Consider the following 15,523-nt stretch of genomic DNA (forward strand, 5'->3'; position numbering starts at 1 on the left):
AAGCATGAATTATTAATGAATGAAGGCAAGAGGTCACAGCAGGAGCCAATGATATTGTTTTGTGTTCACAGCATTGCCCTTGCGGGGGAAAATGCCCAAAGTAGCAAGAATAAATATACACAATAGGGGGCTGGAGTCTGCTTGAAAAAACAGGCATTTCTGTGTCATTTAGTGGACAGTGGTAGAGTGGGGGGGGGAAGAAAAACGTGTATTTAAGAGTCAGCCTACTCTATTGGGTTTTCCTTTCACACACATCCAGGATCTTTTACATAGTAAATGAAAGAATGAGAGGAGAAACCTGAGGTATTGTTCTAGATATTGATTGAGTATGAAAAGAAAAAAAAAGTGTATGCAAAAACATTCTTTTCATTCAAGGCTTTCAGAAGCTTTCTAAAAATGCAAAAAACCCACATCTTGTTATAGTATTCAAGACAGATAAATATCTAAATCTACAGTATAATGCTGAAAACCTTGTAAAAAAATAATTCTGACTTGCTTTACAAATGGAAAAGATGCATTATCACTGTTTTTTCATTCTTAGCTGTCCTATTGTGAATGGATTACCAAAGAGCTAGATGCCTTTACAGCTTTTGTAGTTTGCACTCAATACATTGAAGAAACATATGAAAATAAAACAACAAATGAAGTATGGAGAGTAGTTTCTAACACAAATGGCAACCATTTCAACATATTTAGTAAATGTGCATGCTTCATATTACCTTGATGTGGAGCCACAGGATAGATTTAATTACGAAGTCAATACATAGTGTCAGCAGTCGGTACAAGCTGTTTCATGAAGAAAACTAACAACATTTTCAAGAAGCATTTGAGAACATGGATATCCCCCACTGGCCTCTCAGTCTAAATGACTCATCAGCAGTGAAATTACAACCCGTAAGCTTTGACTCTTAAGCATTATTACCTTTGAAATATCCTCAGAAGAAACATTTTCATATGAGAGCTTCCATCAGTTCTCTCCCTCTGTGTTTTTACAAGCTTAAGCATAGTAGTGAAACTGAATGTTATTTATGTGATTATGATAAAAAATGTTGTTTTAATTTCTGCATACATTTATTTTAGAATAGGATAAAGTGTAATCATGGATGTCATGCTGTCAAGTTTAAGTTTAAATCTTGTTATGCTTAAATGTGTGTAACCTTTAGCTTATAATGTGATTTATTTTATTTGCCTTTTAGCTGTAGGCTCTCTTGCACTAAAGAAAGCAATCTCTAAAGGGAATTCTATGTCAATGCCACAGCTGTACTATTTATCTGTAGTGGTTTGACTGGGAGACGCTCCACTCCAAATTTTGCCATCCTGGTTTGGAATACTTTGTTGTTTGCTGATGTGAAAAGGACAGCAGGATGCCAAGATCACCAAGCCGTTGTGAGGAGAATGTCCCATTTTAGGACGCTAATCTCAGCGGCGCATCAAAAGCATTACTCTGCAGTACTTCTACAGTGGTGACTGCACACTGTAGGTGTGATGCAGATGTATATACGATATGATGCAGTAAAATGACGCATTTTGCACCTGTTTTTCAGTAATAAAATGCTCACATCTATTGTGTGTGTAGATCTTGCACCAATTTTATTTTCATTTTTTTTTCCCCAAGTTAAATTATGCAGAAACGAGGCTGAATCAGCTTGAGAGCTGCCACTGTGAAAAAACGTGCAAGGTCAGTGGAGTGGTCTACAGGGATAAGGAGCTTTGGGTTGAACCTGAAAACTGCAGAAACTGTGCCTGTAAGGTAGGGTGGAATTAAGTTATTTATAAAGTAAACAGTCTGTGGAAATGTTGAGCTTTAACCTTAGAAAGTAATCCCAAGTGCAGGAGTCGCATGTGTTCTGTAGTGCTAGACGCCCGTTGTAGATTCATATTTGTCATGAGCCATGTTCTGTTCTTTTGTAATCCGTTGACAAATACGTCTGTTGTACACTATATTGTTTTATTAATGGTACTGTATCAATAAAAAGTTGATTTCTTCTTGCTGCTGTAATTTTTCAGTGTTGAGTTCCATTTCACCCAGAGACCATATTTACTACAATTTTCACCTTATTTGTTAACACTCTCATAATTCAATCATTAACCCCTGGCCATAACTACAGTACTCTGCTGTCAAGCCAGGTGATCAGTAAATTGTACTTTCTGAGAAAAGGTGAATCATTGCTGGCCTGTGTTGATCAAACTGTACTACTGGAACAGTATAATATTTCAGTTTGAATTTATTCTCAACAAAGAAGTAATTGGTTGATAATATTTATTATATGTAAATTGGTGAAGTGAATATACTTAAGGAAAAATTAAATTGTTCATAAATAAAAGTTTTTTTGCTCACTGCAGCTAAATGAATTTCCTACCTTTGTTTTGAATGTTTTACACACAGAATGGTGTGGTGGAGTGCCGACGAATTTTCTGCCCACCTGCAAACTGCTCTGCAGAATATCTTCCTGTGCACATTGAAGGGAAATGCTGCAAGAAATGTCGACGTAAGTCCAAAGTAATCGGCCTTTCATCTAGTCCTCTTGAAATAGCACTTAAGTGGTCCTGAATTATGTTTTTGAAATGAATATAATTATCATCTCTGACAAATACCATAACCACGCTTTTTTGCACATCTACATTAAAAAGACCAAAAATATGAAATAAGTATTCAGAGAAAAAAATGCTTTGTTCTCCTGTAAAAAGACAAGTAACCATTGCCTTTCAGAGGTTAGTTTGATAGAAAATTCTCAGCATGTACTATAATAGATGACTGGAAGGCAAAGTGAATATTCTGCAAGCTAAGAAATACTGTTCTGGTCTTGTTGATTGAACAGATGCTGATTCCTAGCTGTGGAATTCTCACTAGATTCAAATACAACAGAATCAGCCTGATTGTAATCTCCAATTACAAGCCCAGTCCTCAGTGGCGTTTTTCCATTGAATTTTTCATTCTATTAAATGGAAACCTACTTTAATGCAGAGCATTTGTATTTTGTTATTGTTAGTTTTTTAGTCAAGTCCTAACTCTATTAATCCTTATAATGGATGATGTTAAAATCATAACTAGTGCAAAGCTACCCAACCCAGTTCAGCATTTAAGAATGAAATGCGAGAACTTTAAAATGTTATGTGGTACGCTGCGTTAAAAAAGCTTCAGAAATAAAAAAAAAATTATCTAGCAGCATAGTATTTTGGTTTTATTTTTTGTAGTTGCTGATGTACTAGATATATTTGAGAATTTCTTTAATTGCCTTTTTAATTTTTGTTTTTTGTATGTCTGTGCAGCGCGATGTACCTTTCTGGGAAAAGTGCTGTCTGAGGGGCAGAGAGTGTTAACAAAAAGCTGCAGAGAATGCAAGGTAATGATTTTCCTTTTCTAATTTTTATGACTGTCCCAAATGTTTAATTGTTGTTCACAGGCCTTAATGTCCATGAAAAAAGGTTCACCTGTAGGATAAGAGCTGTACATCCATTTTTTATATAACTGTAATGGGAACTTACCGACTGGCTGATTGAAATGAAAATCTGCGGAATCAACTTTAATTAACTCTCTGCAGAAAATACATTTACAGAAATGGATGACTGAAATGGACTTTTTATACTTTATTCATATTCACCACTAACAAGTAGCAGAATGAAGCGCTTAATGTGAGTGACCATTGTTAGTTTTAATGCCTCACATTTATATTGATAAACCGTGGGCAACAATCGCATTAGGGAGTAAGTAGGGATCATATTTAAGACACCGCAGAGGCTTTGTTATGTTCGACCTTCAGGTCCCTCTGACCTTATATTTTTGGATCACAGGAAAATGAATGTGTGTGTCGTAGGCGATTAATGCCTTCATTCATAATACATGATGCCCTTAAAAATAACACCATTTTTTTTATTATTACAAGCTGCTGTCTTATGGGACAGCAAAAATGGTGAAAAAATGATAGTCTAAGAAACTGAAAATTAACTACTTGAAAGGCTGCTTTCATGCTCTGAAAACAGATAACCACTATACCGATAAGTGGTTTGCAGGTATCTTCAGTTATTACAGGTCCTCATTGCTCTTCCCTCTGCTGTTCATGTCTTGTATTCATGAAATGGCCTTAACTATAATATCATTCTTTCTTAGCGTGAGTACAGATATTCTATTAAGATTGCAAAAGCTGTTGGAGCTACAGTTGTCAAAGTACAACCCTTTGAATTTCATTGAAGCATACTGTAGTCTGGGTTTGTGGGGGAAAAAGTGTTGAAAGTTGACTCCATATAAAATATTTCATTGATAAAGATCAAGAGACTTCACAATTTATACTTAATAGCACCAGTCTCTTGGTTAACAGTACAGTATGTGGTGTTTTATAAATAATATATATATATGATGTATGTAATTTATAAAAAATAAGAAAGTAGTACATCAAGTTTGGAGAATGGAATAATACCAAATGAGGTCCATAACAGAACGTTAGCTGATGTGTTTTAAATGAATCATTATGGTACTGTATACAACAGCAGAGAGGACTTTTCTGTACTCTATAGCAGTTATCTTCTCAGAGTTCTTTGCCGTCTATATCTAGAGTACTGTCTAACACTGGGCTTTATTTTGTTGCTATACTGTACATATAATTATTAGTTTCTCTAATACTGTACATCTCTGTAGTTTGTATTTTTATGTATTCACTCAGACTTCTGTTTGGTTTATCCTCCTCTCTGTGTGGCAGTCAATTTTTTCCAAGATTTTAAGTGGAGTAGTTACTTATCATATTGTTTATTACAAAAACAATGATGGGAGGCCTGATTTCTCTTCCTCTCAATGCTTGCACATAACGTTTTTTATTTTGCACCATTTTTACGTGGTGGTGGTTAGTCTTTGGTGAGTGACATCGTCAACACTACTGTATGTGCAGAGGCTAATGAGACCTGTCCGTCTTTGTCTCATTTGCATTATGAAAACATTTACATTCAGAAGATGGGCTTTTTGAAGGTCACTTGCATAACTGTTTTTTGAACCATATCTGTCTGAGATTCATCAGAAAATGTACACTCTGTTATAGTAAATGCTGAGGTAGTGAATCCTCTGTATTTAACTTGATGCATTATCATCAAAGCTACAGTTGCATCCACCAATAAGCGTAATATTCTCTTGTCACTGCTGATGTGCCTTATATTTGTAGGTGAGGCGTGGGTTTTAGCAATTATGCTGCAAATAACTTTCCTGTCCTACCACCGTGAGCTTTGGCTGAGCAGGCTATATTTAATAGAGCTGTTTATCTAAGGCACTGTTTAGGTCTTCAGAAAGAGCATTATGCTTTTTTTGAAGCTCTCTGATGTGTTAAGCTGTTTAATTGACCCAGGAATTAACAACAAGCTGACATCTTTTGAATTGTCTTGCTCTTGGTTGTTTATGATGACAAGGAAATTAATTAAAGGGTGTTGTGGTTTCATGTGTATGGTTCCATGAAGAAAACAGAGTGATGGGTGGCTGTGTTGAAGGGTCACAACCCCCTTTAAATATGATAGTCCTCAGCTACCAGAAGAACCTGACTCCTTCAGAGAACTAGTCGCTGTAAAAAACTAAACAAAAGCAATAAGTAATGCCTCCATCAAAAAAATGTAAATACAAGTAGACATAATTAACATCACTCTCAGTGCTTGTTTTTCCTATTCAAGATTTTTATATTTAGAAATTAAAACTGTATTTATCGGTGATTAGCAGTTCAGAGATCCTGTCATCCATCAGCTGTTCAGTAAGTATTTGATAGAAAGAGTGAGTGAAAGTACTATTCAGCAGGTGATAAAGGACAACTTTCAAAGATTCGGACTGAAAGTATACAGATGGTATTTAGTATATGTTAAAAAAGAATCCATCCATCTATTTTCTGACCACTTTATCGAGTACAGGGTCGTGGGGGAGCCAGGGGCAGGATACACCCTGAACGGGACGCACGCAGGACAGACAGACACAAACTTAGACACGCACACACTCACACCAGGGCCAGTTTTCCCAGAAGCCAGTTAACCTCCTATGTCTGTGGACTGTACCATATGTCTGTGGACAGTGGGAGGAAGCTGAAGTGCCTGGGAGAAACTCTCAAGAAGAAGGGGAGAACATACAGTACAAACTCCATGCAGTGAGCACCCCAAGAATTGAAACCAGGGCTCCAGCTCTGCAAGGCTGCAATGCTAACCACTGCTTCACTGTGCCACCCTAAAAGTGATAATATGACGCGTTACTACCAACGAACATTCAGCAGAAGAGTTTCTTGTTGCTATTTTCACAGCGCAACAAGATGTTCTCATCTACCTTTAGAGTACTGTAAATAGAATGATGCCAATTAGCTGAACTAATGAATTAATCCAATAATAGTTCATTGTCTTTAAGTGAAAAAAATATAAATTAAGGTACTGTAAATGTAAAGTTAATGCATTTTAATCTCAATTGTAAATTACCATACCTGTTTTGCTTTTACATACAGTAAAAAAAATCACTTTATGAAAAATAATACATAAAATTGTTTGGAATATGAGTGCTAGGAAATTGATTAAATGTTTTAGCATTGTCTGTTTTTTACTACAGAATGGAATCATGGTGAAAGTGACAGAGATCTGCCCAGCTGTTAACTGTACAGAAAGTGAACAAATACTGCCAGAAAACAGATGCTGTAACGTTTGCAAAGGTTGGTTGGACAGCCAAATTTGGCTGATAGTTGTCGTACTGCAAATATTTGTCTCTCAACTGGTTTGACTTTGACAGGAGCACTGTGCAGACTGAATTTTGGATGTATCTTAATTCTAAGCCATTGCATCTGTTTGTTTATGTAGAGGTTTATTTTAGTTTTGGCTGAATAATTGGACAGATTGGTTTTCATCCTTAGCTAATTGTATTAGTATTACAGCATACTCCCTGTTTGAGTAGAGAACACTATGGGTGGGGAAAAAAGCAATATTTAAGTAATATATTTTAAAAATTTTAAAAAGACTGACAGAAACTTGAAAATTGATGCTAAAATGTTTTAGCATTGCCTGTAAATGAAAATGTAAATTTTGTGGATTCATACAGTATGAATCCTGTTTTCTGAAGCTCACAGTGTCTGCGTTTTGGAGTTGTTCTAATTATGCCATATACTATACTAGTGAAGACCTGGAATATGAGGTTAGGCCCCGTATTTAGAGCATAGAGCACGTAATAAGGAATTTGCTTAGAACATCACATTTTGTACTTTTACTTCACAGTAGCTTCCAATAATGGTGAAATAGCAGGGACTTGATTAAAGTTATAGCATTTAAAAGAATGAATATGGAAGTTCTTAGACTAGACAGTACGATCAGTGCTTAATTAACATGGGCTTAATCATCTCTGAACATGAGTTTGCTTTCTTAATTATCAATTCTTTTAACGTATGTCCTTTGATTTGAACTTTGAAAGTGGCATTTATTAACGGGATTTTTCCCCTTTGAATTGGATGTTCCTTGTGCAATTGGGTATTGCTGACAAGTTACTTTATCTGTACGTCCCTGAATTCAGCTGAAAGAAAATCTGAAGCCTTTGCAGGCGCTTGAGGATGGACATACAGTATAACCACATGTCTACATTGCAGAAATGAAAGCAATTCTTATTCAAAAAATATAAAGTTGAAAGCTAGTATACTGTATGTGACACAGTATTTAGTATTTTAAAATTAGGTTTAAATATTTTCTCCCCTTACAAATAAGACAATTGTGTTAATAGACTGTTAATACAATAGAATGAAATGTTAAATGGAAGTAATATAGAGATTCCAGCTTGAGTAAAGCTCAGCTTTCACACAATGAATCCCTAACCCTGCCCTTTATTATACAGATGTCTCCCAACTAGTCCTATGAACTTTTGTCATTGATGTGTTGAAGGAACTATTAAGTTACAAACAGTAACAAGAGTATAATAAACACTGTGTCTGATTTTCCAATGTTTGATTATGCCTAAACAATGAAAGATTATTTTAAAGTATCAAGTCCTTAACATGTTCATTTGGAACACTCGTTTTCAATTTGTTTTCAGGTTTAGATATTTGTTTTCACTGGTTTCGATTCTTAAAATAAAAGACAGACGTCAGGTGGACATTAAGTGGAGACTTGCCCATCTTTATAAAGGGAAGAGCAGTTTTACTACATTAAAAATGGGCTGAAGAAGGTAAGTAGAGCAGTGTTTTGTGCACAGCAGTAGATGAAAGTCATTTAATTAAAGCTCATTTCATTTTTTTAGGCCATGATTTCTGTGCCGAAGGACATAATTGTGGGGAAAATTCAGTGTGCAAAAACTTGGATACCAAAGCTGTTTGCGAATGCAAAAGTGGGTACACAGCACTCCGTGGGGACACAGCTTACTGTGAAGGTAAGAAGCAGACTGCTCAATAAAAAAACAGTCAACCACTGTAGCATACAGAATTATAACTGACTTACCCATACTAAACACTAAAGCACTGGGCTGCTGAAACACTGGCTTTTTTACAACAGATTGGTTCAATTGACTTAGCGTCTTCACAATGTCAGCTATGTCAACATCCACAGAATTAGTGTTTTGCGGTTTGTTTCGTTTTAAAATTAAAACTTAGATATAATCGCTGCTGGAAGCATGATATAAGCTATTGAGTGCTTCATTACCAATGCTGGATGGCAGTAGTTTTTTCTTACTCCTAATGAGAAGTGTCTGATCAAGTGTTATGTCAAGCCTGTTGAAAATGAAAATAAATTATTGCTGAAAAACATTGGAAGTCCTTATCTGTGCAAATTGCATAGCGATGTAGTGACTTTGTTGGCTATGAAAAATGCAGTGTTTTATAAATCAAACAGCATTGTTGCAAAAAACAACTATTTATTATCTGACCTAATTCTGGGGCTCATAGGAGATAGCTTTAGAAGTAAAAAAAAAGAGAATATCCTAATATAGTGCCTCCCTGGCCCATGACAAAAACTTTTTAGGAATCTTTTTAGGATTTAGGAGTGGCCCTTAAAGAAATAAGCTGTTAAAAATCACATATCGGTTGGAACCAAATTGTTCAGCAGAAAAGATGAATAGTAGTCTTAATGGGAAGATTGTTCCTTATATACTGTCTTGCCCTCTCTTGTTGTCTGGGATGAAAATACAGAGAGCTCTGAAACTGTTACAAATATATTCCCAACGCAGACAATGCTTTTAGAAGTGCTTGGACTTGACCACACTGGACTGATTACTTATTTTGACAGTGGTCACCACAAGGGGCAGTTGGTGTTAGATGGTGCTGTATATTTGTCAGAGGAATAAACTCCAAGGTTAAAATGTTAAATTTCCCGTAAGTGTTCTTTAAAAGGATCAGTTTTTTTTTGTGTTTTGTTTTTCTTGTTTTAGTCACTTTGTTAACTTTGAATCTGAATCGTATTTTTTCCCCTCTAGGTAATGATTTTCATGACATGTTGGTACAGTACGTGTTGGGATTGTTGTCAGTGAAATTAAGTCTTATTTTCTGAGAATTTAATGTTTTAATGTTTTTGCCAAGGAAATAACAATCATCTCTTTCCCCTGAGGGTTTCATTGTTGATTTTATTTTTAAACATTAAGTTATTACAGTGATAGCTTTGCCTTTTCCAATCAAGGCTAAATTAAAGTTTTAAAATAAACTAGTTTCAACTCAGTGGTCACCTTCAATTACTTTGTATGTCATTATGTCCTGGCATAACAGCCAAGGTTTCTGCCTCGGTGTCATTTTTCCTCAAAAGCACGAGTCCAAAGTCTTAATTTAATTATACATGAATATGGTACATTACTGTCTTACAGTTCTGCATTAAAGACGCTTATAAAAGCCATTGCAGGACTTCCATTCTCCAGCTCCTAGCTCCATACATTCGTGACTAAGGTTGCATTAAAGATTGTTTTCTTGGTTTGTAATTTTAAGCCCTAATGACATTCTAATGTACTGAAAAGATGTAGCTATTAGTTCACTTGTATAATTCACTCTGAAAATGTGGTGTGCCTTTATGCATATATACATATATAACTGTACTTAATTGCAATATGTTTTTCACTGAGAAAACACCTTTTTCTAATTTCAGACACCATAGTAAAGATGGTTACCAGTTCCTATAAAGTATTCGGTTAACAAAAATTAATTAGTGTGATGAAAAATTGAATATTTCATTTTTTTTCCTAGAACACAATTTTACAATGTTCTTTTTACACCTGCAACAAGATGACATCATAGTTAAGGCTATTGCCTCACAGCTTTTTGGTCCTGGGTTCAAGTCCAGATGGGCTGCTTTCTGTGTGGATTTTAAAATTCTTCCCATTTCTGTATTTTTTTTTACAGGAGCTCTGATTTCATTCTACATTTCAAAGAAATGCTATGTAGGTTAGCAGTAGTCTTTAAATTGTGCTTGAGAGTTAGATCCACATTGGAGCCCCGCCTTGTACCCTGCATTTATCAATAACAAACAGCAATAATAGAAGGCTGTATTTTGTATGACTGCAGTATCTGATATTGACAGTAGCGAATAAGATCATGAAATCAATCATCAGTTATAATAATTGCATTGTTTTACTGTAATTTGCATGCAATTTGTAATTTGTGTATGCAGTATATGCAAATTAAGGAATACACACTTTAAATCTGAAGCCTGAATCTGAAGCTCAAAAGTAACCTTCTTGGAATGGATAAATGATATCATACAAACTAATTCACAGTAATACTGTATGCATAAATGAAGATGCATATGTTTCTGTGCGTATTAATGATGATTTGGTAGGTGTTATCTGTATCAATTTAGAATTTGGAAGCAGGGGTCTCGGTACACACTGTATAGCACTTTCTAATCTTTTGCAGACTGTAGGGAAAACCTTGGAGAGCAGCTTCATGTCAGGCAGAGTTTGATTGGTAGTGTCAACTATCTGTGGTTCAAAGGATTCTTACAAGACATTCGATTTGGGCGTCGGTAAGCAGCTAGACAGATTAGACAGGTGTATCGAGATGCACTGAAAATCAGGCTTGTGTGTATTCCATCAAATTACAATATGGATCGATAAGAAAACAGCTCATCATTTTTGGCATGCCTCTTATTATAGGTGAAAATTACTTTTTCCATCACTGGGACGACAACAAATGCTGATAACAAGCAAAACAGTCATTAAGTGCAATCTGTTCTGGCATATCATCCATAGTTTAAACTGTAGCAGATTTACATACCTGTATGAGGATTAGATGCCAAGCTTGGTTAAAGAAAATGTATGCAAATTAAGGAATATTTTCCCATTACTTAGGTGGTTGTCAAGTAACTATACAATGCAGCACTCATATGTTTTGATATCTTTTTGCAAAGATGGATGAGAGACTTTTAGTCTTTGTGTTAGTTCTTAGAGTTGCATACAAAATGCACTGAAAATAGCGAGCTTCTCAAAGGGTGATTGAATTTTCATTCTCGTATACTGTATGCCAATTACTTAACCTTATTTCAAGATTTAACTTAGCCTGATGTGTAATCCTTATCTCATACAAAGGCTATTATTCATATGCAAGAAGTGTGAAATGTTAAACAGGAAATGAAAAGAACGGTAAATGTGTATTTTGAAATGTGACATGTTAATTATTATTCTGAAATCCTTTAACAATCTTGGCAAACTTTGCAACAGATTTCTTGTACTTAAAGGATTGTTATTATGCAATGGCATGTCATAAACAAAATGTTTTGTTCCGACTTATCATTGGTTATTTCAAAGAATTACAGAGAAAAAAATGCAACCATACTTCTCTAGGTTTTAGATTGTTACTGATTCAGCACACATTTTATATGAAATTATTTTGCTGAAACAGTTGTTTTTCCCATATTGGATACTAACTCATTCTTATAGTTGTGTATGAGCTGATACTGAACAGTAAATCGTGTATTTCCAGTGACTTTACTATGAAGTATTGTGCACATAGTTTTTGCTAGTGTTTGACCAGGATTCTGTCAATTATTAAATTGCTACTGCTGTCAGTTAACAGAAAGTGCAGGATGGCATGAGAGAACTAGAAACAAATTGCAGCCTACTTAAGGTCTTTATAAATTTGCCAGCACTTGCAAAGATTCCTGTTTTATAGTATTGAGTATTGATGTGTGCAGTGAGCAGATTGGTATGTAATTGCCATTACTGCAATCAAGCAGTACTGTGGGGAAAAAAAAGAGCAGAAAAAATACTAAAAACCTTTTGCATGGCTCTGGATTCTTCATCTTTGTTGCAAAGAAAATGTTAATTCTGAAAATAACTTGCTTTAACAGTACAGTAGTTCCAACTGGCAGGTGTTATTGGAATCTGTAGAAACACCTTATCTCATGTGGAGTAGACACACTCCAAAGGCGCAGCATGGCATTGGACTGTACTGTGTTCTTGGAGAAGGCGGTCTACAGACCAGGAAGTAAACAAAGGGATTATCCACAGCGTTGTATGCAGAATAACAATGCCCCGTCTCACTTTCTTTAAAACTGGCGGGAAGCCCTGTCGTCCCTCAGTGGGTGGACTGACTGCATGATGCCAGAGGAGACTTTAGTATTGTTAGGTCTTCTATGATACATGCATGTATTAAAGATGTATATCATACTGTAAGTTATTTCATTTTCTTCTTCAAGTTGCTTTGTAAAATTTAGTCATACAACACGCTTTGTTCATCTGAAAATAACCAGAGCCTTTTAAAAAAAAACACATGTACAAGAATTTATTTTAAGAGTAATAGAGGAAGTGTTTACGGCTCATAATTGAAAAACTAAGATCTTTCTTTGCAGTACAGTGCACTGTGTTTCTGTGATCCTGTTGCAGCAGAGAGGGGTTAATTCGTTGTTACATTTACATTAGGCTTTCGAAACTACTGCAGTTTATTTTGCCTTTTAAAAGAAGATTTGAATAAAAAAGTTTAGCAACTAACTTTGGCGTCTTGCTGCTGGAATAGCTGCGGGGTTGTCATTTGAACGTGCCGACAGTGAGAGCACATGCTTTCTTGTTCAGTTCCCAGTGTTCCATCAGGGAGAGCTGAAAGTGATGGCACCTCCACTGTGAGCATGGCGCTGGGGAAGAGGGTTTTAAAGTGTAGTTTGTTAAAGAGTGTTATGATTAGTAGTCCCAGTGGTGCTGTTCGTGGTTCAGGGTCGGTTTTGTTTTAATTGTGAATTCAGAATCTCCAATTATTATTCTAATTACACTTCCCACCTCAGTGTGAGGTTAACATTGCTAATCAGCTCTGTTCATCTCCGTAACCCCCTTACAACTACAGCGGGAATCACATCCACTCATCTGCTTCATGTTCTCACCCCCAGTTAGTATTGATGGGGGTGATGCAGCTTAGTTCAAGTTTCCAGACACCTGGCCAGTTCCAGTATTTTCAGGAGTGTGACAAACTGAGGATACTAAGTCCAACCAGTTGCTGCCAGTCCTATTGGCAACAAAACACAAGTCTGAACGATGTCTGGCGTATAAGGTTCAATCTGCAAATGCCTCTACAAGGTTAGCAGTAAGAGAGCTTCTTTAGTTTGGGCTTTTTATTACAGTGGGTGGGCTCATTGGACAGACAGGTCTAGATAAGGAAGATGGATTAGCTGAAGTATGATGATATTGTAATACATTTTCTTTATATTAGCATATCATTTTATCCACTACAACATGGGAGTATGTCTTTAAAGTAACTTAGAAACACTAATTTTTGGGACTATAATATTTCATTCCTCTTTAAATGAGATGTTGATAAAAATGAGTGTGTACAGCGTATATGTATATTTTGCTTTGTCGACACATTGGAACTTATTATTGCAGTATTTGGACGAATCAGACTACCTTAAATCATAGTGTCAACTGCAGTTTAAAGCCTCTTCTCATTAAGAAAATGGCAGCCTGCTGAGACATTCCAGTACATTGTTTTGTTCTTAGAACAGGAAATGTCATTGTTAGAAAGTGGTTTATTGGAGTTCAGTGTAATTTACTGCTTTAAAGGTCAGAGAAAGAATTATCTTAATTAGAACCCTACAGGTTACTCTCTCTTTGGTCTTCCATTGTGGCTGTGGTAGATTTGTATTCTTTTCTGTTTTTGGTTTCATTGATCAAATCTCTCTCTTCTCTTTTTTTCCTGTTAATTTGGCTAGTAGATTCAGGAAAATAAGGATCTTATAATCCTCCTCTGTTGATGAAATGGAGGTTAGTTGGTAGATTCATTCTTTTTAGTTAAGTGGAGTGTGTAAATTTAATGGTATTTCAGACAGGCGCAGTATTGCTAATTTGGCAACCATTCAGCTGAAACATAGCAATGGAAAAGGCTGTTGCATTGCTTTAGTGAAGGAATTTACTTGTGGGTTGTCAAAAGTGGTAAAAGTACTGCGAATTACACTCAGAAATGAATTTCTTTTATATAATAAATCTAAAATATTTGTAATTGTATACACTAGTAAAAGGTGTTTACATTTTTTATCCTTAAAATTTGGCAGTTTCTGATTTAGCTGGTCATCGGGTACTGACATTTGCCGGCATGGTTTTAATCAAGTATTGCAGTTGCTAGACTGGCAATGAGATCACTGTATTCTCAGAAGCTAATCAGATTGTCATCCTCAGTAATTGCATAGTTCAAATTTAATATCTTTTTTCCTGCTTGTTCTTTGCTTATCCTGGTTAAGAAATGACACCTTCATTTTTTTTAAGTAAAAATATTCTCATTTTGTCGAAAAAAATAAATTTAATTATCTGTTTATGTTTCACATAAAAATAAGTCTAATTTTAGGTTAATTTGCCTACTTGTTTAAAGAGCTTTTTTTGGTTGTTTAGTAACAGGAAGTGTTATTTTGCCTTTTGTTGTTTTCAATTCTTAAACTTTCTGTATTATTCACCACATTAAAATATTAATACACAAAAACATTTTAGTTGCATAGCAACAGAGTTTCAAGATGTAAAACTAAACAATTAAAAATAATAACTATGAGAATTTCTTGTTTAGTGGACCCAAATATACATTGTTACAGATCTTTTATTAAGTATTTTCTGGGCTTTTTATAATAACTGTGAAATCTCAGTTATCTTTATTGCATAATTTTTCAAACCAGCAATTCATATATTTCTTTAAAACCTATTATCCTTGGGGTAGATGTAAGAGGTATGTTTTATTGCATAGTTGTGTGTCCTCAGCAAATTGTTTTCAGTGCAAACTTGCCACTGAGCACACATTCTGTATTGATTTTTTGTAAATGTTCATTCTTGGATTTCCAATTAGAGAGAGACGGGAGATGAAGAATTTGGTAAACTACAGAAAAGAATGTCATTGTGGCCTATATTTTAATAATATTTTGATCATCATATTTTCATATCCATAATAACTTTTTCAGTTTAACAAGTTGTGCAGCAGAAATATGAGTTCACAGAAACAGATTTCTCTAGATGAATTCCCTTTTATCCTGTAACTCAAGGATATTTATATGATTTCTGAGCTAATCATTTATTCTTCACTGGTGTGTCAGAATTGCCTTGCCGTTGAATTTTAATGGCATTTTTTATAAGAATCCTAATCCATTGGCAACCCCATGGTTACTGGCGCAG

At 35.3% G+C, this 15,523-nt stretch overlaps 1 protein-coding gene across 3 annotated transcripts in view; it reads left to right on the forward strand.

Annotated features, from left to right (window-relative positions):
• The window catches only part of LOC148645650 (protein kinase C-binding protein NELL1-like), a 161,768-nt gene that overhangs the window by 54,289 nt on the left and 91,956 nt on the right, over positions 1 to 15,523 (forward strand). For all 3 annotated transcript variants that reach the window (XM_088611671.1, XM_088611670.1, XM_088611669.1), the window contains exons 8-12: positions 1,616 to 1,750; positions 2,387 to 2,489; positions 3,271 to 3,344; positions 6,551 to 6,650; positions 8,216 to 8,344. In XM_088611671.1, the coding sequence (XP_088467797.1) occupies positions 1,616 to 1,750; positions 2,387 to 2,489; positions 3,271 to 3,344; positions 6,551 to 6,650; positions 8,216 to 8,344 (541 nt within the window). The remainder of the gene's footprint in view (positions 1 to 1,615; positions 1,751 to 2,386; positions 2,490 to 3,270; positions 3,345 to 6,550; positions 6,651 to 8,215; positions 8,345 to 15,523) is intronic.

This window comes from Lepisosteus platostomus, chromosome 18 (genome assembly GCF_059453375.1).
Source record: "Lepisosteus platostomus isolate fLepPlt1 chromosome 18, fLepPlt1.hap1, whole genome shotgun sequence".
NCBI classification, from domain to species: Eukaryota; Metazoa; Chordata; class Actinopteri; order Semionotiformes; family Lepisosteidae; genus Lepisosteus; species Lepisosteus platostomus.